We start from the raw sequence: 24631 nt of genomic DNA, 5'->3' as shown, positions 1-24631 counted from the left end.
TTTTTTGCAAGGAAAATGGAATTAAGTGGCTTGCCCAAGGCCACACAGCTAGGTAATTATTGTTTGAGACCGGATTTGAACCCAGGTACTCCTGACTCCAGGGCCCGTGCTTTATCCACTGTACCACCTAGCAGCCCCAGAGGGATTTTTAAAAAAGGCCTATTAACACATTTCATTTTCATCCTTGCCTCTGGCTTAGACTTAGAGCTCTACATTCAACCTGGGGTATGGATGAAACCTGGGTTCAAGGCTAAGTGAGCAGATGTTAAAAATGCACAGGGGAGGCAGCTAGGTGGTGCAGTGAATAGAAGGCCAGCCCTGGAGTCAGGGGTACCTGGGTTCAAATCCAGTCTCAGACACTTACTAAAGCTGTGTGGCCTTGGGCAAGCCACTTAACCCCATTTGCCTTGGAAAAAAAAAAACAACCTAAACATGCATAGGAAAATTAGTCTAGGGACAAAGAAACTTGGATTTGTGGCCCAACTCCATGAAATATTTTACCCATCATCTCATTTGTAAGAGGAGATCAGTGGGGCAGCTAGGTGGCAAAGTGGATAAAGCATGGGCCCTGGAGTCAGGAGTACCTGGGCTCAAATCCGGACTCAGACACTTAATAATTACCTAGCTGTGTGGCCTTGAGCAAGCCACTTAACCCTGTTTGCCTTGCAAAAAACAAAACACTAAAAAAAAAAGATCAGGGATCTTATTGGACCGTGCCTGCAATTCCTTCCACTTCTATGGCTGTTGGCTAATCCTCTTTGCCTGGATGTCCCATGGGTATCACAAGCCCTACACATCCCAATAAGAATCCAACTTTTCCCTCTGACGTTTCCTGGTTCTGTCTGGGGCAGTCACCCTGGTTTATACCATTTCACTTACTCCCCATATTCAATTTGGCCATATTCCACCAAGACCACACTGGACAGGCTCTTCCTACTCACCTGGATGCTTACAGTAGTCCCTAATTTATCTGCCTGCCTTATCCAAGTCTTCCCTCTCCAAATCATCCATTTTCCACCTCCACAAGCCACCAGTCACTGGCACAACTACTGCTGAAAAAGTACAAAGTCTCCATCCAGCTTCCAGTTTGGCCTTCCAGGCTGCCATATTCCAGTCAGACTGGCCTCCTTGAATTGGGAGGTGAACTTCTCCCTTCCATTTTGGTGCCAAGGCGGGGGAAGCTCTCCCCTCCTCTGGATTCTTTCAAGTCTTGCCTTCAATGCCACCTCTTTCAAGAGGTCTTTGTGAATTTCCCCCAAATTGTATAATTTTTATATCCTGTCTGTGACCCCCAAGGGTAGGCTTCTTGACGTCAAGGTCCATGGCACTCTGGCACTTCTGTTCCCAGTAGGAGGGTCTGGCAAAGAGTGGTCACTTAATCCTGGAAGCATGACCACGATGCTCACAAGCACGGGGTGAAGGAAGCCCTTCGCACATTCTAAGATGGGAACATGGATCTGATTCTTTTCCATTCTCAATTCTGTGAACCTTGTCAAGTGCCTCTTGATCTGAGGTCTTAGAACATTCCTATGAACTTTTCTACCACTGATCAACCAGAAGGATGCCTTAGCTTTTATCTTTTATCTATCCTTAGCTGTAGTTCTAACTTAATTCATGTAAAAAAAAATCATGGTCTCAAAAAATCCTGCTACTGTATGAGCCTTCATGTTAAATTTTAGACACATAAAAGGTATAAGAAGCAAATATTTTATTTAACACCATTTCACATTTTCAAAAAGTAACATTTCAAAACTTACAATATAGATTATATACTTTATCTTCAGATATACACAAATTATATAAAAATATTTGAAATTCTATCTCCAAAATATTCCACAAAGATGTTTGGGTGACTCTCATAAAACTGACTCAGCAATTTCTTCTTTTCTTTGGCAGATAATTTTGAGTCCTCATCAATAGTTTTTAGCAAAGACGAAAGCTCCTCCTTAGTGGCCTTCTGGGTATTATTGTGATACTCACTTTGGTCATACCTCTGGCAGAAAGCATAGCCTTAAAAAAAAAAGGGAGTTTTCAGTAAAGTTCAGGGTTTTTTCCACTTATAGGAACATGTGCTTCAGGTATTGGTTCATAAACAATGTAAACTCCCATCCAATTAAAAACAAGTTAAGCCTTCAGCCATCCTGATGTCAAATCCCAACCTTGTATCTCTGGTTGAGCTGTTTCTACTCTGGGGGGAGGGGTGGGACTCAGAAAACTCTCCACATCCCTCCATCAGACCATGCCCAGCTCCAGTTCTTCCACCCTCTCAGCTGAGACCCTCCACTCCTGACAGAAGTGAAGTCGGTAGCCATCAGCTCCTTCACCCTTGTCCCAGATCACAAGGTGGCCTCACCCCTCACCAAGGTTCCCTGATCTGCTCTGGTCAGCCCATTCCATGCCATCTGCCCTCCCCACTCTCATTTATTTTCAATCTCTCCCTGTCTCCAGGCTGATCCCCTACAAAGATGTCTGTGTCTTCCTCCCCCTAACCAATGCCTCCTTTCTCCTCCTGCTCTCACTTTCCTTGGGCCTTTTATGGATAAACTACTCAAAAAGGCCATCTACAAAGGCTCACATTTTCTCTCCCCTCTCTCTGAGCCCTTTACAATCTGGCTTTGCATCTTACCATTCCCCTGACTGGTCCCCCAAGTGCCTCAGTCCTCATTCTCCTTGACCTTTCCGTTGTCTCTGATACCCTCTCTCCTTCCTATTACTCCTTTCTCTTTGGGTTTGGGGACACTACTCTTGATTCTCTTCTTTACCCTTGAATGGATCCTCATTCAGATCCCTCCCTATAATCATTGGACTCCCCCACAGCTCCTGAAGGCCCCATAGAACCTATTATTGTCTTCCTCCATCCTAATTGCATGAGGGGATCTTGTCAGCTCTTGTATTTTTTTTTTTAACTACCATCACTTTTTCGCAAGGCAATGGGGGTTAAATGGCTTGCCCAAGGCCACACAGCTAGGTAATTATGAAGTATCTGAGGCCGGATTTGAACTCAGGTCCTCCTGACCCCAGGGCCAGGGCTCTATCCACCGCGTCACCTAGCCACCCCAATTACTGTCACTCTTCTCCCGATTCTCAACTCTACCTATACTGACCCAATTTCTCTGCTAACCTCTAATTCAGGAGATACCTTAAACTCAGTCAGTCTGAAACAGAAGTTGTTACTTCTTCCCCTAATTGGCATTCCCTCTCCCCAATCTCTGCTATTCCTGTAGGGAATCCTCTGGGACCCTCAGGCTCACAACATGGGCTCCCCCATAATGTCTAAGCTGTTGCCAAAGGCCTGTCCACTTCAACTCTACACACGCCCCTCTCTCTGGTGCAGACCCTCCTCACCTCACACCTGGACCACTGCACTTAGCTGCTGGGGGGGGGGGTCTACCAGGGCAATCCCCTTCCTCAGTAAGCTCCAGTGGCTCCCATCACCTCCAGGATCAAACACAAAAGACCCTTCCTAACCATCTCCCTCCCACCTTTCCACTCTTTTGACCCACTCATCCTCCTGACTATTCTCTCTGCTCTGACTCCTGGCCTCCCTCCTCCATCAGAAGACTTCCCCAGGTGCTCCTGATTCCAGGTCCTTCCCTCTTCTAATTATCTTGTATAGGGCTAGCTTGTTTGTACATATAGTTTCCATGTTTCTCCCCAGAGAGCCTGGCACCTGAGTGGTCAGAGAGCTGAAACTTGTTCCTCAGGGAAAGCCAGCCACCTTCACACTGAGGCTAGGGGGTGGGGTGGGGCCGATCACCTGTGCCTGGGTCTGGATCTTCCCCTCTCTGCAAGGCCGTGAGCTTGTCACTGACGACTTTGTGCAGCGTTCCTGGGATCTTGGGAGACAGAACAGACAGCCATCAAGACTCTCAACTCCACTCTCCAGACTCAGCTCAGCCACCCTCAGAACTCACCTTAAAAACATCTTTTTGATGATCCACTAAAAACAGCACCAAGAGGTCCGTTTTGCCTTTGGACAAATGTTTGTTGTTTACAATTGCTTTAGAAAACACCCTTTTCACCACCATCCGATTCTCACTCTACAAAAAGCCAGAGCACAAGGACAGGGTCAGTGCCTCCTGGCCTTCCCTCCCTACCGGGTGCAGAAGCCAAGAGGCACCCCCCCGCCCCGACCCAGGTCCAGCCCCAAGTCCCCCGCAGGCCCAGGCCCAGACTCGCCTCTTCCTGTAACTTTAGTTCCGAAGGGCGAGCAGCCACGGCCATCCAGTAGAGCAGGCTCCGGAACTCCTCTCTCCTGCTGGGCTCCAGCAGCTTCAGGCAGAGCTGGGTGGCTTCCAAGGCCTTGTCTGTCTTTCCATTCACTTTACCAGAAGAGAAGGTTGGGGGCACATTGAGCGAAAAGAAAGCCTGTATTAAACCACTCGTGTACCCACAAAAAGGACCATCTTTGGGAGAGAGCGGCGGCCCTGGAGTCAGGCAGACCCAAGTTCAAATCCAGCTTCAGATGCCTCAAACTTACTTAGCTGTGTGACCTCAGGCAAGTCCCTTAACCCCATTGCCTTGCCAAAAACAAAGCACAACCTTCAACAACTACATGTTCTTTGGGAAATACAAAACACTTTCATTCAGCCAGGCTCTCTAGGGGAGCTGCGACCATAAGGATCAGGAGTGATGGTAAACAAAGATCTTCATAAGAAACTAAGGCCATCTAGTCCAACCCCCTCATTTAACAAATGAAGAAACTGAGGCTCCAAGAAATGAAGGAGCTTCTTCAAGGTCACACTGTCAGGCCGGGAACCTGAAAATGGGATGATCAAAGCACCTGCCACCCCAGGTGGGGAGGGTGTGCGCCAGTACAGGGGAGGCGCTATATCAGCAGGGTCCCCAGAACCAGGGTTCTTTCCACTATGCCACCTAGCTCCCACAGGTGAAAAGGGTCTGCCCCATGTACAACACTCACAGGTTTCACAGTCTCACAAGAACTGACCCTCAGGGTCTGGGTCCCCTCCCTCACACTGGCCCTCTATCAAAGCAGCAGTCTTCTACTTCTTACCTGGTTAATGTCTGAGCTGAATGTGTGTGTGCATGTGTGTGTGTGTGTGTGTGTCTGCACTGTCTGCACACACACAAACATATTTACTGGGATCTGGGTAATCACATTTACTAGGTTGTTTCAATTCAGAAAACATTCCCAGAATCCTCCCATAAACAGACACTGGCACCCTCACAGTCTCATCCTCCTCAGGGAGGGTGGGGGAAGTCCTCTACATGCTCTTTGTGGATCACACTGAGGAACTGGATTCTCTGGGGGTGGAGGTAGTTGGGAAATGCAGCCTGCAGGTCTGGGCCCGGTTCCCAAGGAGCCTTCTGTGGGCACAAAGCTAGGCTGACTTGTGATCCCAAAGCTTTCACATCCGTCTTGTCTCTACAGCCTCTTCCCCATCACTTAAAGAAACTGGTATAAAAGGGTAAGTCCGAAGAGTCACCTCAAGAGAGTACCCATGGGGGTGGAGACCACAGAACTGTGGTTCCTTGTACCAATCCCCATGAAAAAAATAAAGACTTAAAGCAGTGTGATTCTGTGGATCTGGCAGTTGTACTTAACTCTTCTGAGTCTGCTTAATCAATTTTTTCCCCAATTAATTCAAATGAAATTTAAAAGGAAGTATTTTACTATTCTCTGAACTTAAAATCTGAATTGACCTACTTTTTTTTTTTAGTCTACCACAGGATACTTATATGAAGAGGAGGCTATTAATTTACTATCAGGAATGGATGTGTTTTATTTTTCAAAGAAATGTTAGATTTATAATCCAGTTCCAACTTCCAAATACCCCAATGGCTGCAATTTGCAATTCATTGTTTAGTTCCATCTGTAGTCATGTGACCAAGTGGGGGGGGGTTAATCCCTTAATTTCAGTTTCAATGATTAGTCTTCCTGAGCTATACCCAGGGTAAATATAATTATTCTGTCATGTATTCTTTTGGAAAATAATTGTAGAAAACTGTGTCTCTATTCTGAGAGCAAGTGATACAAATGGAAAGTTACATATACATATAATTAAGGCAAAGTTTGAGGAATGATGATTTGTGCCAGGGAAAAACTTAGCACTAAACTCAAGTTAAATTTATTTAGCTTATATTCGCTTTTTAAAAGCATTTGTTCTGATGGGGAATTTCATCATGCTCGAGAATCTTAAGAGAAAACACCTTGAAGTCTCTGAAACTGTAGTTTAATCGATTAACAGGCATCTCTTAGCATCCATTATGCACTTCAGGTTCTGCTAAACACTGACCATAGAAAGACAAAAATGAAATAATTCCCTGCTCTTATACAGACCTTCTATTCTATCAAGAAATACAGCATTTACATGTTAAAATTATATGAAATAAATTTATAATAATTATTTGACGACACCAGCAACCTTGGGCTGCAGGAGGAAGAATTAAGCTTTGAAGAAGGCCACCAGTGAATGAATCAGGGAGGAAGCAAGGGGTTCTGGGAGAGGGAAGGGAGGTGATCTAGTACAAAGGGCCAGAGATGGGAGATGGAGAGCTGTACAGGGAAGGTTAGCCAGGGGCCAGTTGAGCTGGACCACAGAACATAGGAAGGGGAGAGACAAGGAATGGGGCTACACCGAGAGGCCAGATTAGGGAAAAAGGTGGCTAGACCTATGCTTGCTTGTGGAGGAGGGAAGAGCCCTGGACTGGGAAGAGCAGAGCGGTGAGGAGGCTTCTCCAGTAAGCTGGGGAAGCTAGGGAAGCCTGGGCCAGCTCAGCTTGTTTGGAGGGACAGGTGGTCTAGAGGTAATACAACTGACTGCCAAGAGATGAGGAGAGGATGCATCCCAGGGTAACTGGAGGATGGCAGTGCCTCCAGAGAAATAAAAAACTTTGGGAGGAAAAGTGGGTGGTGAGAAAGAGCCTCAGAGACATTCAGTCAGAACTGTCCAAGAGCAGAAAGTTCCAGAAGCACATTTTTGGTCATGGTTAGATTCAATGGTATGGATTCACTCGGCTTAATCAAGTTTATTTGTTACAGAGAGTTTTTTTCCTTTCTCTCCTACAATTTTTAATTGAGGGGAGTAAGCAAGGAAGATGGGGTTAGTAGTAACGATGCCAAAAAACGAAGGCCATTGTAGGATTTTTGAAAATGCACAGAAGAGCATAGAAGAGAGCATGGACAAGCAGGACAAATTTGAAAGGAACATGTAGAACTTTTAAGAAATTATATGAAATTAAGATGAAGGTTTCATATCAAACCTTTTTAATGTTCTATTGCAGGGTTCAAGTTTATACTAAATACTATATATACTATATATATATACATAGATATAGATATAGATATATATTTTTATGTTTTTAAGTTCATGAAGGAATTGGTGATATCAGAGTGAAGTTTGGCAGAGAGAGAACAACAAAACCCTAAAGGGAATGGTGTATAGCGCCAAAGACTTCAGCTTCAGGGAGGTTAAGGGGGTAAGGACACCACCAGGGAGAGTGATAAGGACAGAAAACAGAGGATAGAAGGGTGGAAAACCAGAGGAGAAAAAAATGGGGCCATTTTTTTTCTAAGAATTTCACTGTGAAAGGGAAGACAGCTACAAGATGATAGCCTCAGGGAAATGAGAAAATCATATGAGGGATTTTTTTAAGGCTGAGACTGGCTGGGTGTGTTTAGGGAAGAAACTAATAAAAAGGAAGAAGATGATGGGGTTCATGGGTTGGTTTTGATAAGAAGGAACATCTCCAGAGAATGGACTATAGGAAAGGAGAATCAGGGTAAAGATGGCAAAGGGGAGAGGAGGGAGCTCATAGTGAATGGCCTCTCATTTTTTTCAGCTGAGGGTGGAGGAGGGAAGGGTGATGTAGGAGACTTGAGGAGAGGAGAGAAGGTAGGGAAGTGAGACAGAATTAATTAGGGATTAGCAGAAGACCTGCCTAGAGAGAGAGAGAGAGATGACTCAAACCAACAACATTCTAGGATAGGAAGCCAGATGGTGAGTGTTATCTCACCAAAGCTTGGGTTATAAATGACCAGCAACGTTTAAATTATCCTGTACTACCCTAACAGAAACATGGGGGTGATTATCAACCTTGATGGACTTGCTCATTCCATCAGTGCAACAATCAGGGACAATTTTGGATTATCTTTGATGGAGAATACCATCTATATCCAGAGAAAGAACTGTGGAGTTTGAACAAAGAACAAAGACTATTACTACCTTTAGAAAAAAATAGTTTAAAATGTCATATACCATATAAATAAATGCTTACATTCATTTAATACTTTAAGGTTTTATACAAGTATGGTCTCGAGACCAATCCTGTTGAAAAATGATTCTTCCCTTTTCACAGGTGAGGAACCTGAAGCTTACAAACATCAAATGACTTATCCCAGGTCACCTATTAACAGTGAAGATTCCAACTTGGGTCTCTTGATTTCAGGCCTCACACTCTCACTACTTAAAATACTTATAAGAAAGCAATACCAACTCATGGGGTGTGTTCAAAATACAGAATGACCAGTAGCAGAAAACTTATTCAGGTACCGCCAACTCGGATTTCAAGTTACAGCTGTAGAATAAGTGAGCTGGGCCGTATCAAGTGTGCTTTCTATTTCATTACAGGCTGTTCAATATCTAGGTTATTTGAAATCTCCCCAAAATGTATAGGAGTTATTTGTTATAAAATGGAGGATTTTTAATGGGCAGTTTTCTAGGTTAAGTCTACCATATCAGCCTTAGAGTTAGTTTTAAGTAAAAACCATTCATCCAGTAATCAATTTTTTTTCTCCTATAAAAGACAAGGACTATCAAGATCATGCTTACCTAGGAGTTCTGCAATCCCCGTGTGGATTTCAAATAAGTGATTTAACAGAGGTTCCCTATTGTTGTAGTATTTACTAATGGTCTCAAATAAGAGTGATTTCCACACATCTCCTTTGTCTGGTAGCTCAGGAAAATTTCTGCTTAGCTCCACCACCATCCGATCTGGAAGGTATTCTAAGCAGTCAGTTGCTGCAGAGAGCCATTCATCATCCCTAGAAAAGCAAATATTGTTAAAAACTACAAGACTAAGCTAGCATGTGATTTTTCTCCTTCTGAGACTTACTCATGGCAGGGATGAAGAACGCTTAAGGTCCAAATAGCAATAAGGTTTTTATAGGACACTTGGTCATTTTCTGCATATTAGTTATTAAAACAAGCCCCCCAAAATCTACCATAAAGATAAATGTATTTAAAAAATTAGCTTCATCTGTCATAAAAAAGAAAAATGAAGAATGAGCCTATGAATGAAGAACTCTTTTAAGACCTCCCAAATTAAATTTTTTGACATTAGTGACAAAGATGACATCAATATAAAAGGTAAATATAAGGGAAGATAAAAATGTTGCTTTTATATTATTAATATTTTATTTAAGAAGAGAGTCAGAAGGTATCAGACATCAGGGAGAATGGAAAATACCTATATCTTGACAGAAAACAACTGATATATAGTATGGGAGTCATTTCTGACCTTGCTGTGGATGGATAGTCAAACTTCAATTGGTTAGAGCAAGATTAAAAACCTACCAAATTAAAAGGGAAGATGAAAAGACATTGTATGAAGTCTGTTGTAATCTGGCTTAAACAAGCTAGTTATATCTCTGTGACCCTCAAATGGGGGAATGAAATTTTAAAAAATGATATTGAGTAAGACTATCATTGAACCCTTATATAGGCAAGTTCGAATGAAGTTTGACATGAGGATGAGGACCAATGAAGCCCAAGTACTACTTCAGTTAAGTGGATGCAGCAGCAGTATACAACAGGAGGTTAGGAACTAAACCCACTAGAAAAATTTACAGAAGAAGAAGATGGTGGGAGATGAGAAAAAGAAATGATGGAGGAACAAAGCGAATTTGCAGGAAAATTGTTGAGATGAGACCATAAGTATTTCAAATTATAATGAGAGGACAAAACACTAATAAAAAAAACCAAGAAAGCCCTGTCCTAAACAATCCATATAGGAAAAACAAATGGATGAAGAATGCTTAAGGCCCAACCTGTGAGATAATATTCAATGAAGAAGTTATCAAGCTGGAACATCTCAGAGAAGCACTATAGGTGGATAATAAATTGAACCCCAAATCAAAAGGAGGCCAAGAGCAATCTAGAATGAATTTGAGGAATGCAATGATTTAACAATGCCAACTAATTCCCTAAAGCCTAAACTCATTTTTAAAAAATCAGTCATGTTCTAGTGATGCTGTATCACAAACTCCAAACAATCAAAATTACAGGTGACCCAAGGAGCAAAGGAGAGATGACTGGTCTACAAAAATAAGCAGCAAATTATGAGCAACAGCAGGCATTCAAAGGGTTAATTATAACCAGAAGATTCCTCCTCCCTAACTGGTTTTAAAAAAAGGTTCAGAATTGACTAATGCTTCAGTGAAACACAGCAAGCTTTTTGAAAGTGAGGGCTGTCTTTAGGTCTGTCTTAATAGCAAAGTGCCTTGCAGGTAATAAGTGCTTTACTAAGTTTGTTGATCCTATAAACCTAAGCACTTACTTTCAATTAAATTCAGGTACAAATGTCAAACTTGCTATTGCTATTTGTTCACATTGTTTCTTGGACATAGAGGGCTATGGGGCTGGAAAACCAGAAAGGAGGCTACACTGCAATAATGACCAGTAACGTGACCAATGACAGCCCTTTTGTTCATGAACAGATGAAAGGGCTGGTGGTCGTCTCTGTAGGAGAAATCATGGATCCACTAAGATACTGAAGAAGTTAGTATAGAGTATGTTAGGGTATCTATATACTGTACACTTCTAATGGAAAATGGGTGTGCCTCACACTACCGGAAAAGGCCTTTAGACAAGACCAAGATAGTCCTATCTGTGCTAAGAGATGGCAATACAAAGAAAATTCCCAACATTCTTCAGATGAAAAGGACCTAATAAGTTATATACTGCTCATTTTACGGATGAGGAATCTGAGACCCAAAGAGGCAAGGTAAACTACCTAAGCTTACGCAGAGTAACCACAAAGTCTAAAGTTATACTGGAATCCTAGTTTGCTGATCTTGAATCCAAGTCCAGTAATCTTTCCATGATCAGGCTGCTTCTTTCTAGAGCACAGTACAATTTAGGACCTCAATCCTGCCATCTAAAAAATAAAAGGATTGAGCTTTGAAAGTGTCTGTCAAATTTGAGGGGAAAGATGCAGCTTTCTAAGTAGGCTTCAACCAGACTAAAATATAACTGGAAATATTTAACAAAATAAATAAAAATATAATATAATGTAGATAATATTAATTTGTGGTTTTCTTTGAATTTGACACCATGGGTCTAGATCCCTCCAAAAGTATATGCTACTATTCTATGTCTAAATAATACTTTAAGACTTCAATTATATGTACTTCAATATTAACAATTCCTATACTGTTAACCAAAAGGGTATGTAAAGTTAGAATTGCCCTGGTTGACCAGTCAACTAGCTCTTGCTATTCAACTGTTCATTAATTCATTGTTGATGGCATTCAAAGGGTTCATTACAACCAGTCCGGTTTCTCCTCCCTAACTGGGCTAAAAACAAAGTTCAGAATGGACTAATTTTCCGGCAAAACACAGGAAGTTTTTGAAGGCGAGGGCTGTCTTCAGGTCTGTGCACATAGCCATGTGCCTTGCAGGCAACAAGCACTTTGCTAAGTCTGCTGAGACTACAAACAAGAACTTACTTTCATTAAATTCAGGTGTAAATGGCACAGCTGTTAGGAATTGATGAAATTCTCTTCGATGGAGCCTTATTTTAAGAATCTCAGTGAAACTGAATAGCAACTATAGAAATAAGTTTTTAAAAAAGTCAGGTAATGGAGTTCATTGCCTTCAGTCTCACTGTTGTTTAGAACATAGGAAGAGGTCAGGTTGACCCTATAGTAGAAGATGAAGCTGGATGGCCACAGAAAACAATTTTTTTTTTTGCTTGGTTAGGGAATTAGAATTTCAAGCTCTGGGAAAGGGAAGCAGAGTATTTAGTTACCTGAACTCACAAAGCACATCAGTGACAAAACAAGAGGAAATCAAATGCCAGATACAAGTCCCAATGACCTGTTACTATGCAAAGGTGTAGAACACTCCTAAAACCGTATGGAATTCTATATGACTTACAAATACTCTTAAAATGATCTCCATTTCTACATACTGTGAGTCACTATATGCCTTGAGAACCCCTCGATCCAAATAGTTACTGGTGTTGATCAAGTCTGGCTGTGCATTGGGATGAGGAAGCTTAGGAGTCATTGCTTGGTGCTGAAGTAAGGAGTCGAGGAGGGGGAGGTCTATCAGCTGGAGTAGGCGCCCAATGGTTTCTTCTCGCCATACTTCATTAATAACTACACAGAGAAAATAGCAACAACTAATGATTACTAATTCAAATGGTCACCACAATATTTCCCTGGCAGACACAAGTCAATAAGTTAGTGGCCATTAAGAGATATAAATCTTACAAAACACTCTCTTCTAAGAAGGAGAACAATTAATGGTTTGTTTAACATGTAGGAGAATAGGCTCTGCTTTCCACTGCACAAAGAATGTAAAGAATTCTAGTTGTCCAATCTGTCAGATAAGAAATCAAGTCATATAACTCATGCTAATAAGGACTTTGGAAGAAAGAATGATTCATTGAAACTAAAAAATAGCTCTAACCACTGGCTGCAGATTATTCCACTCAGGGTTTCTAAAACTCTACTGGGGGGAAGGGGAGGGTTTTTTCTGTCTGTGTGTGTGTGTGTGTGTGTGTGTGTGTGTGTGTGTGGTCATTATGCTGCATTCCATTGACAGACAAGTCAGTCAACTACAAAGTCAGAGAATAAAGATCCAAATACCACTGTATGTGATAGGATTTTTAGTTGATTTTATACCTCTTAGAATTTGAAAAGAAAATATTAACATTTGATAAAACATTTCAGTTACAATTAACTGGTATCCTTAAGTTATAATTAACAAAGTTGTGTGCAAAAAGAGACTTCAGTTTTGACTCTCTGCCAGCCAATCTAACAGCAGCCAGTATTCTTCCAGAATGGCTTCACTGATTTATACTTTAAAGAGATAATAGACTTCTATTAGAACTGAAAAATACAAGCAACTTCAACACAATGTTCTCTCTGAGCTATTTCTCATAAAAGACTAGAAAAATATCAAACAGATGACATTAATGAGGAAAGTAGAACTAATTCTATTCACAGACATTTTCTACTTCTCAGCACGTATCAGCTTCCGCTTACCTTGAGGAGACAAATTTGAAGAGAGATTTACATGAGGGGAGTTAGCAGGCCTCAAACTCAGATTTTCCCACAGATCCTCTAAACTTGTTGATTTCAAAGCAGATGAATGAACTAATGGTGTCTTCTCATATCTTAAAGCAAGAAATCCCATTTCAGAAACCAGGACTTAACAAACCTATCTTACAACCAACTTCCTCAAGCCACACTGTGCCTGAATCCTGCTCCATTGGTCTTTTTTTTACTCAGTCATTTGAGAACTGAACTTTCAGTACAAGAATGGTGGTCGAGATGACGTCTCCCAGCTTAAAGTGATCTCCATTAGCCCAATTTCTGAGCTGCCCCGAGGGCAGCATTTTCTAAGCCAGGGCTGAGCATTTTCGAAGTAACCAGAGAAAGTGCATTTGCCCTAACCCATCTCCAAGATTCTTTCTTTGGCATCTTAGTTCTCAAGCTAGCTTTGGGAGCTTCAAAGAAAAATGATGGGATCTAGTGAAAAAAAAAAGATTCTAATACATTTGTCACTGTCATATATTTTAGCAATTGAAAATACTTAAGACTCCCTACTTCACTCAGCCTCTTGAAGATTCAAACTTAGGTTTTCCTTCAAGGAACCAGTAAAATTTAAACTACTTCCAAAGCCAAACATATTTTATGAAAACTAATTTCATTTTTTAAATACTTTTCATAAGCTTTCTTTCTTAAAAATTATGCTATTAAATACAGTTCAATCAATCCTTTGTCGTAAGAGACCACCCAAAGGCCCAAGATTTTAATTAAAAAGGAGTAAAAAGACAAATTATCCCTGCCCCCACCTTTTTAAAAAGAGATGTCGGACTCCCCCCCCCCCCCCAATTGAGGAACTTGCCACAAACCTGGAAGTTGTACACATTCTGTTCTCTTTCCCTGACTGACCATCCTCTTGGTCAGGCCCAGCTGTGAACCTATAAAGGCTGCAGCTACTGTCTTCAAATATCGGCCGTTTGTCTCTTCCAAAGACTTTGGTCGGGACTGCTTCAAAAACTTTGTAATCCATTAGTGCTTGGCATACTCTTACAACTTTGGCACGAGGAATATCTACATCTCCAAAAAACTTATTCTGAATGAGATGAGAGAAGACAACGTCTACAGCATCCGAGCCAACAAAACAGTCATTATGCCGTTTTAAGTGGTGCCTTCGTTTTTTGACTTCCACTTCTGTTTGAAGGGTGCTTATAATGCTGCTCCAGATATATGTGGCCCCAAAAGGCTTTTGAGCCACACTGAAACCTGGCAGTGAAAAGAAAAAGCGACTGAGCTTCAGGACAGACAATCACCAAACAATACCGCTGTACAGTCACCTTTCAGGAGCAGTTGAGAGGACAGACGGCTAAATTCTTAGTCTGGTCTTCAACAAAGAAGGTGAAGACCTAATTCTTTCTGTGGGAAGAACAATGAACAGTTGTGAAACCTGCCAAATGCTGGGGGACCCTGGCTAAGTCACTTCAGTGCAGCTTAATTTATTCATTTAAAAATGAGTATTAGATTAGATGATCTCTGTAATCTCTGACTCGCAGTACTAAGATCATAATTCTATGCTAGGGACAATCATCCAAATGAATAAGAGTCTACCACATGCAACATTCTAAATAAATAGTTTAGATAGTAGTCCCTATCCTTATGAAGTTTGGTGGGAAATAAGACATAAATGAAGTTAACTATAGCACACAACAATTATATTAGATGTTGTTCAGTCATTTCTGACTCTGTGACTCTTCCTGACCCCATTTGGGGTTTTCTTGGTAGGGATACTAGAGTGGTTTGCTATTTCCTTCTCCAGCTCATTTTACAGATGAGGAAACTGGGGCAAACAAGGTTAATTAACCCTTGTTCAGGGGCACACAGTTAATAAATGTCTGAGATCAGATTTGAACTCAAGAGAAATGAGTCTTCCTTCCTACCAGACCCAGCATTGTGCCATCTAACTGACCTAATTATATTAGGGTAATGATAATAACTAACATTTTCATTACACTAAGTTTAACCTTACAGAAATCTCTTTAAATAGGATTTGAACTCAGCTCACCTTGACTTTCACTAAGTCCATCATTCTATTTGCTAGGAAGGGTAGAGAGAGAAGAGTCAAAATGGGAAGGAAAAAGGAAAGACTTTTAAAGTAGGGAGGATGAGTTAACCTAAGGAAAGACACTACAGACAGAAGACAGTCAGAACACACCTGAGGCTGGAGAAGGCCAGGTGTACCCATGGGCCCAGGGGACATGGAGTGTTCTCCAATTTGGCTCCGGTAGAGGACAGGAAGAGCAGTTCAAGGGTGCCAACTGTGCAAGTTCTTTGATGCCAGGCAAAAGGGTTTAGACTTGACTAAGAGGGAGCCACTGAATACTTCTGACCACCAGAACGGGCCTGGTACAGGGCTTTGAGGTTAGTCCCGTGGCTTCACAAAAAGGAGCCTAGAGGGAGCAGAGCAGAGAGGCTGCCAGGGACCAAGAGAGATGAGGTAGGTATGGAGGCCAGGCCATGATAGTCCAGGACTCTGGACTCATGATCTATGAGAAGAGCTTAAGAAATGTCTGTGCCTCTGATCTCGAGGTAAAGGAGAATTACAATCAACCCAAGCCTGATAATATTGGAGAACAAAGACTGTCTTAAGAGACAGAAGGAATCAGAAGGAAGAGATGGCTGGGAGATGTGGTCATGGCTCAGCTTTGGGCACTGTTAGATTTGTCTGTCTGAAGCGAGGCCCTAAAGGAAGTTTTGTTTACTGCTCTGGAGCTCAAACTAGAAAGGACAGCCAGAAGTAGGGATCTGGGAGTCATCTGCCTCTAGGGAGTAGACAAAAGGACAGGCTGTGGGGCTGAATGAAATTAGAAACTTGGCCTTGACAAAGAATAAGCTCAAAGAAACTCAGACTCGGCCAATGGTTGAGTTTAGGAGTTAAAGCAGAACTTTAGTAATGAAATGTTTTAAAAACTATGATACTAATGCACTGTTGCTGGAGTTACAAACTAATCCTACCATTCTAGAGAGCAATTCCAAAGTATGTCCAAAGGTTTGCTATAAAACTGCATATCCCTTGACCCAGCAGTGCCACTACTAGGTCTGTATCCAAAAGAGATTTAAGAAATGGGGAAAGGATCCATATGTACTAAAATATTTATAAAAATTTTTCGTGGTGGCAAAGAATTGGAAATTGAGGGGCTTCCCATTACCTGATGAATTAACTGAATAAGGTGCAGCATATGACTGTGACATACCATTGTGCTGTAAGAAATGAATGAGCAGGGTGGTTTCAGAAAAAAACTAGTAAGACTTCTATGAACTGATGTGATATGAAGTGAAGGACTTAGCTATTCTCAGCAATACAATGATCCAATAAAAATGCTATCCCACCTCCACAGAAAGAATTGATGGTGTAAGGTCTGAATGCACATTGAAACTTAATTTTTACTTTATTTTCTTTTGCAACAAGATTAATAAGTAAATTTTCTGCATAACCTGGCATGTATAATCTTTATCAAATTACCTTCTCAAGGAGGAAATAGGGAAGGGAGGGAGAGAATATGAGAACTCAAAATTTTATTTTAAATCAACATTTATTTTTTACATGTAACTGAAACAATTTAATGAAATATATGAGAGTTTTCTTTAGGCGGGGGAGAGGAGAGGATTATTATAGGCCCTGGCATTTGAGCTGAGAGGAGAGGTCAGGAGGAAACAGTGAATTCCAGACTAGAAGTCAGATCACGGTGATGGTGTAAGTTGAGAAGAAATATAAGAGGAAGAACCTCAAGGCCTGCCAGCTGGACTGGACAGGATGGGTCTCCATGGTGATACTAATCACTAAACATCTCACACTGAGGGGATTCTCTTGGCTTTGGATTATTTTTTGGTCACCCATTTGAATAAGTTACTTTTTGCCACTAAACCCCTTGAATCCAATACTCCAGTGGTCATCAAGTCTTTACTTAAGTGTGACCTTGGGTTTACTTAATCCTGACTGCCTCCAATCCAGAGCCATCTCTAGGTGTCCTGATCCCAGATGCCCCTGGAGGAAAAAGTGAGTCTGGTGACTTAGCACACACTCCCTCACTCCAATCCCATTCAGGTGGTTGTCATGGCATCACCTCCCTTGATGTTCTGGTCTTCTTTGTGAAGGAAGGACAAACATCATTGCATTACTTGAGGTTCACCGGGAAGTGGGGGAATCCATCATGTCCCATCCCCTGTGGCAGTCTGACTTTTGAGAAGCTTTTCCTTTATATCCAGGAATCTAGCTGCCTCTGTACCAATTCTCTCTCTGAGAGAATTGCTTGTTGTATCTTATATGTGCTACTTCCTGCACTGTTTTTACTAGGAACAATTACTGGTCCAGTAAACTTTATACATACACATATACACACACTCACACCTTTATCTTTATAAACTTTTCAAATTCCCAAGGGAAACATTATTTTGAACACTTCAAGCAACAAAATGCTAACTTTTTTAGCTTTTTAAAAAATCCTATTCTTTTTGACATCTATGTTTTCCTCTCATATCCTCCTCTACTCCAGGGTTCATCCCTTATAAATCAAAGAATGAGAAGGAAAAAAAACTTCAGTAAAACCACTAATTGTTTGACAGCATATTCACCTCACTATTTCATGACCCCCCCCCCAAAAAAAAGAGAGGGGTGGGGATTTCTTCCAGCTTGGTCATCAGGATGACCGGTTACTGGTTTGAGCTGGCTGTTTGTTCCCGCTGCTGAAGTAAAGACACATGATGTCCTCCCTTCCCTCTCTCCTCTTCGAGAAGGCAATTTGATAAAGATTAAACATGTGAAGTCATGCAAAAAAATTTCCTCATTAACCCCCTGCAGCAAGAAGGTCCTACTAACTTCCTTATGCTTCAGCTGACGCTTTTCCATGCCTCTCTGAATTTCTCCTTACTCAGCAAGACACAATTTCAGCACATCCAGGTACCACTCCTGCATAGCCTTTTTTCCAATCAAGGGGCGTCTACTTTGTTTTTAGTTCTTCGCTACCACAGAAAAGCATGACTATCCTGCAGAGGAACCTACCCTGGTAGAGGCACTTTGCTATATCCATGAAGTCACAAATCTAGCCACTGAGTTAGACTCCTTCCCTTAAGTGCCTTCTAAGGGGGTCTCTGAGTCAATTATTTTAGTCCTTTTTAAAGCATAATTCCAAATTACTTTCCAGTTTGGCCCAAAGCTCCATTACAGAAGTAATGTGGTTGTTTTCCCAAAATTCCCAATATGGACTTTTCCCATCTTTTATCAGTTTCACTAAGTTACTAATGACACTTTAAGAATAAAGAGCTATTTTGATTTATATTTTTTCTTATGTTTATAGCAATGATTCATGTTTTTTATAGCTTGTAATTTCCCACTTATCATCTGATGAATGGTTCTTTAATTCCTTATATATCAAACATTGCAAATCGTTCCTTTGTATAGTGGATCTTTAACAAAGATATTAAGTTGCCAAACTTTTTTTCCTTCAATGGATGGTCTTTGTTCTTCTCTGAGGAGTACTAATATTACTCATGTAAAAATTTTTTATTTGGAATTTTAAAATTTAATGTAATATTTTATCTTTTGTAATCTTGTTATGTTAAAAATTTTCACCCCAGCTAAAGGGTAACATTACATCTTTTTAAGAAAAATTTTTTTAGGTTTTTTCAAGGCAATGGGGTTAAGTGGCTTGCCCAAGGTCACACAGCTAGGTAATTATTAAGTGTCTGAGACTGAATTTGAAATCAGGTCCTCCTGACTCCAGGGCTGTTGCTCTATCCACTGCGCCACCTAGCTGCCCCCTTGTAACATTACATCTTGAAATGATTTCGAAGATTGCTTTCAAGAATCAAAAATCACATTTAAAGGCTGAAAACACTTCCCAAAGCCATACCACATAAATACTTCCTATGAATACTTGCATCATTTTGTCCAGCGTTTTCCAGTACGAATTCCAGAGAATGTTTCAATGACTGTTCAATGAGGACAGTATATGAATAGTGCAGAATGCAGTCCATTCATGACTTAACTTATGGGTTTTGTAGTTTGTCATTCTTGTCCTACAAATCCTTCACAAAGCTGAGGAAAGTAGTAGGTTCAAGGCTATCAATGCACTACATGTGTCATTTATCTGTTCTACATCTTTTGAAGCAAATGGTAACTGTTTGGGGACAAAATCCAGGCCATACAACAGTCTTTAAGACAACTTATTTGAGGAGAACAGCTTGAAATCACTTGGGCTCTAAACCTAGCTGTATGACATCTGCCAAGTCCTTTCACTTCCTTCAATCTTTGAAAATTCCAGCTTTGAAATCACTCTCCTTTTGGCTTCTTGAAGCAGCTGATTGGAAATCTGTGAGAAAACAGAGGGAGAAAGGGCCCAACCTGTATGATGTAAAAGGGAAAGGATAAAGCCTGCTTATTAACAACCTGTTCCTTATAGGTGAGAGAGGAGGATATTTTTAATGGAATGGCTAAGCTAGCTAGATGGACACAAGATTAATGAACAGGTGGGCTAAGACATGCACTTGTGAAGAAAAACTTGGCTTCTTTTTTGTTCTCCAGGAATACCACAATCCAGTCCTTTCAAGTTTTCTCCCCACTTGAACCACAATCCCTACCAGATACATTCTGGCACTACCAACTACAGAGCCAAACCAGGTCATGTTCCTGCAGATACTCTAATACCTGATGCACAATGGATCTGGTGGCTGGAGATGCCCAAACCACACCAGCATAACCTGTTTTCTCAACAGTGACATCAATAGGAAAGCACAGACACCCCATCCACAGATGTAGCTTTTCTCCTCTTTATCATCTACCATCAAATAAAGATTAACCCCTATTTAGCTAAAATGCACCTTAGCAACTGTGTCACGTCCCACATGAAGTGAGACGGAAGGGAGGCTGAAAGTCAAGCATAAATGAGATGAAACTTACTACCAAAATTCAAATTCCAGTCTCTGATAGTCAAACGTTTTACATTCAGGGCTGCTGATGTGATAATGCACTTTCTATCTGGTTTCTACAGCATAAGATGAAAGGGAAGGAAGCCAAGATTTAACTGCATCAGTAGACGAGGTTCTCTATAATTTTCTTCAGTAATCTCCCCCTTCCATCTGCAGTTGTCCCTGGTTTCAGCTCCAGGGAACAAGATGCCCCTCTCTCAGTAGACACTCAGCACTCCTTATCTCCAGCCTAGACACCACATCTTTCAGCCTCCTCTCTCCCCCCAAAGTGAAGGAGGAAGTCATGAACTCCTTCCAAAGCTTTCCTTTATAGGTCAGAAACTGGACTTCCAGCTCCCTCCTCTCTCCATGGGCAGCTCTGGGTCAAGGAGGAACCTTCCAGGAGATTCTACCAGGTGACAGGATCATAGGTCAAAAGCTGGAAGGGACCCAAGAAGGCTTCTGGCTTCTCTCTTCATTCTACAAATGAGAAACTGGAGGTCCAGAGGCCAGGAAACTTGCCCAGCTTGTATCAGAAATGGCAGCTCCCCACCAAAGACATCCCTGGTCTCCCCTGAGTGGGTGCTCCTGGGCCCGAGAGGTGGGAGACATAGAGACCCATGGGACACTGAGCTGTAACCACACTAACCGAAACCTTCACATTTACCAGTATGTTCAAGCCTCATTATACCAGAAAGGACACACCTTCATACGAAGGGTATGTACGGCACAGCATTATTTGTAAAACACCCTTCACTGCATTGTAAAGCTGGCCAAAACCAAGGGTCGAAGCTGGGTGTCACTGTTTCTCTTCTGTTTACTCTTTCCTAGAGTGTAGAGTTGGAATAAACATGGAGCATCATCTCCTACAAAGTCTAGGCCAGGAAGGGAGACGTCCTGCCCAGGGCACGGGGCCAGCCGCTGGAGGGCCTCCCCGACCCAATGCCGGGCTCTTTCTTGGACTCCACGTTCCCTCTTCCATCTCGATGCTCAGACGCGTCTCGGCTCAAATCAAAGTCTCGCCAAGAAGCCACCGTGCGCCGTCGGGTCGTGGCCCAGGACGGCGCCCGCGGCGGGGGAGGCAGGGCTGAGCGCGCCCCGGCCCGGGGTCCGAGGGCTGCGGTCCCCGGGGACGGGGGCGCCGGCGCGGCCGCTTTCCGAGATGCGCTCCCCCTTTGGAGGCCGAGGCCAAGGTCAGCCCCGAGGCGCGCCCGAGGCCGTGGGTGTGAAAGCCCAAGGACACCGATGCAGGTGCGCGGCCGCGTCCAGCGAGCTGCGTGGGGCCGCAGAGGGGCCGCGGAGCCCCACTTCCCCGGCCCCAAAGCGAGCGGCCGGGACTGGAGCGCGGGAGGCCGGGGGCACCCCGGGGCGCGGGCACCCCGGGGCGCGGGCTCCCCGCACGTTCTGGGGCCGAGCCCAGGCCAGTGCCGTTGGGCCCCCGCCCTGCGGGTCTTGGGGGCGCCCTGTCCCCCGGGGCCCGGCTTCTGAGAGAGCCGCGTCCTCTCAGGCGCCGCCCCGGCCCGGCCCCGGCTCCGGCCCCGACCCAGCCCGACCCAGCCCGGCCCCGGCCCCGACCCCCCCGACCCCACCCGGCCCCAGCCCCGGCCCCGACCCCAGCCCCGAGCCCGGCCCAGCCCGGGCGCGGGCGGAGGTACGCGGCCCCGTGCGCCGCGGGGGCGGGGGGCCCCCGGGGGGCGCGAGCGCGGGGGGAGGAGGGGCGGGGGAGCCCCCCGGGGTGCGGCTGCCCCTCAGGGACCAGGGGCCGGGGCTCCCGGGCACAGCCGCGAGGACGGGCCCGGCGGCTCCCGGGGGCCGGGCCGGGGGCGGGGCGGCTGCGGGCGCGGGGCCAGCGCGGGAGCCGGCGGGCGGGAGGCCGGGGCGCCTAACGGCCGCGGCGCGGGGGCTCCCCGCGGGGGCTCCGCACTCACCCGGGGGCCGGTGCTCGGGGCTGTAGAGCGCGGAGATGTGCAGCGCCGCCGCCCGCTCCCGCGCCGAGGACATGGCGGCTCCGGCCGCTCCGCTCCGCTCGGCTCCGCTCCGGCCCGGCTCGGCTCCGGCCGCTCGGCTCGGCTCGGCTCCGGCGGCTTCGGCGGCCCGGCTCGGCTCCGGCGGCTCGGCTCGGCTCCGCTCCGGCCGCTCCGCTCGGCTCCGGCCGCTCGGCTCCGGCCGCTCGGCTCGGCTCGGCTCCGCTCCGGCCCCTCGGCTCGGCTCGGCTCGGCTCCGGCCGCTCCGCTCCGGCGGCTCCGCTCCGCTCGGCCCCGCCCGGCTCCGGCCTCCGCCGCGGCTCCCCGACGGCTCTGAGGCTCCCGCGACGCGGCGCCGCCGGCTGGGGGCGGGGGCGGGGCTTCTACAGGCCACGCCCCTCCCCGGGCCGCCCCGCCCCGTGGCCACGGGGGTCCCGGGGAGACTCCCCGGAGGGGGCGCCGCCCCCCCGCCCTCGTGTGCGCGGGCGCGGCGTGTGGGGGCGGCCCGGCCGCGTGTCCCCGCGTGTCCCACGTGCGCGTGCTTGCCCCCTGCCTCCCGGGCCGGTGCTGCCCCACGCGCCCCGCAGAGCGAGCCTTCCCGCGGGGACCCCCACTCGCGAGCGCGCCCGCATGCGGAGCCGCCCGGGGCCCTCCCGGCGGTGCACAGGCGCCTCCCTCACGAGGCTCCCTCCTCCTAACCGTGGGGCTAGTGTCTCCCCGAGGCCGTACAGCCGGGTGTCTGAGGCCGGATTTGAACTCAGGGCCTCCAGACTCCAGGGCCGGGCTCCATGCACTGCCCGCCCTGCCGCCCCTTGTCCTAATGCATTTATGATGGCCCTTCTATATCGCTATGCTTATAGCCATCTGTCACGAACTTCCTGGGCAAACGGTTAAGATTTCTGTTTTTCTGTTTTTTTGAGCAGTATCAAATAGTTTTGAGACACTGAACAACACCGAGCTCCTTCCTTTCCACTTATTTTCGTTATTGCCTTTAAGGTTTTTGAACTTTTTGTTCCTCCAGTTGGATTATGTGACTCGTTTTCTAGTTCCATAAAGTAACCTCTTGGTTGTTTGTTGTGACATCAAGTAAGTAAATTAATTTCTGTAACGTTACCATTTTTTTCTTATAGTGACTCAACCCACCCATGACAGTGAATGCTTCTTCAATTATTTGATTTTTTTATTTTTCTGGAAAAAATGCTTTGTAGTCGTACTCTCGTAACTCCTTTGTGCGACTTAGGTAGATTTCCAGTACCTATTATATAGCCTCCTCATGGTTTTAGGTGGTGAAGAGAAAGCTGATGATTTGTATGGATTTATTTCCTTCTATTTTGCTTGTTATTTTTTTAGTTTTTTAGTTTTTGCAAGGCAGTTGGGTTCAGTGGCTTGCCCAAGGCCACACAGCTAGGTCATTATGCAGTGTCTGAGGCTGGATTTCAGCTCAGGTCCTTCCAACTTCAGGACCGGTGCTTTTGCTTAAGTTATTCATTCAATTAATTTTTAATTCAGTATCTAAGGTTCTTTACACAGACAAACAATATGCAGACAGTGATAGATTTGCTTCCTCATAACCTATGTTTATTCCTTCCGCTATTTTTCTTAACTTATTAAATAGCAAGTATTTCTAGAACTAGGTCAAATAATAGTGACAATGATGGATATCCTTGCTTTACCCCTGATTTAATTGAAAAAGCCTCCAGCCTTTCTCTTTATCACATGTTCTTGATTTTAGATTACCTTCAGGAAAGATCCATTTGTACTTTTGCTTTTTTAGTATTTTTTTCAAATCAGAAATAGGCATCTTGTTAAGAGCCTTTTTTTTTTTGTATTTTTTGATAAAATGATATGATTTTTTCCTGGGATGAGCCTCCACAAGATTGCTGCTCACTTTTCCTACTCCTGAGTGCATAGCACAATGACCTTCACATAGTAGGCAATAATAAATGCTTGCCAACCCAATGCCTGAATGAAATGAGTCAAACTCTATGTTCTTCACTGTAGCCTTGAGAGGGGACCAAAAGGGGACCAAAGAAACTGTCTTTACTGTTCTGTATGGATTTTAAACATCATGAAATAGTTCCTTTAATATAATCTTCAAAAAATTATTTGAAAATAATGAATACAGATCCTTAAACTGAATTAGAATAAACTTAATTCTTACTTTACCTATAATAAAAATTACTTTAAAGATATTTATGAATTTTCCTTTCATGAATTTTTAAAACAAAAATGAGCAAATTAGACATAGCTTCATTTAAATTCAAAGTTTTAAACATAATATGAGAGCTAAAGTAGTTTTGATGAGTTTGTAGCTGAATTTCAAATTCAAAAATGACATAAAAGTTTTCTTGTTAGTTGGTGGCAGGGGGTGGGGAAAAGGGTGGAAGAGGAAAGAAAGCTCCATTGCTGTGAAAGAATTAGAGCAAATCCTGTTTACTGTAAATATTTCATAAAAATATTCCAGTTATTCAGT

General features: G+C 44.0%; 1 protein-coding gene across 1 annotated transcript; it reads right to left on the bottom strand.

Moving 5' to 3' along the window:
• Positions 1-1704: 1704 nt before the first annotated feature.
• Positions 1705-22363, bottom strand: DEPDC7 (DEP domain containing 7). Its single transcript, XM_074230436.1, has 9 exons — positions 22123-22363; positions 14107-14500; positions 13235-13365; positions 12154-12343; positions 8793-9004; positions 4180-4322; positions 3915-4040; positions 3758-3836; positions 1705-2010 (listed from the first exon to the last, which is right to left on the bottom strand). Exons 1-9 carry the CDS (start codon positions 22193-22195, stop codon positions 1796-1798), a joined length of 1563 nt encoding a protein of 520 aa, XP_074086537.1. The 5' UTR covers positions 22196-22363; the 3' UTR covers positions 1705-1795.
• Positions 22364-24631: the final 2268 nt, after the last annotated feature.

Source organism: Macrotis lagotis, chromosome 3 (assembly GCF_037893015.1).
Source record: "Macrotis lagotis isolate mMagLag1 chromosome 3, bilby.v1.9.chrom.fasta, whole genome shotgun sequence".
NCBI classification, from domain to species: domain Eukaryota; kingdom Metazoa; phylum Chordata; class Mammalia; order Peramelemorphia; family Peramelidae; genus Macrotis; species Macrotis lagotis.
This window is presented reverse-complemented; position numbering and strand designations above follow the sequence as displayed.

Excerpts from the sequence above, each read along its gene's own strand:
- DEPDC7 (XM_074230436.1), bottom strand. The coding sequence starts at position 22,195 with ATGTCCTCGGCGCGGGAGCGGGCGGCGGCGCTGCACATCTCCGCGCTC. Across the intron at positions 4,041-4,179 it reads AACTAAAGTTACAGGAAGAG|AGTGAGAATCGGATGGTGGT; the intron begins GCGAGTCTGGGC and ends GGCTTTTTGTAG. Across the intron at positions 2,011-3,757 it reads AGATCCAGACCCAGGCACAG|GCTATGCTTTCTGCCAGAGG; the intron begins GTGATCGGCCCC and ends TTTTTTTTTAAG.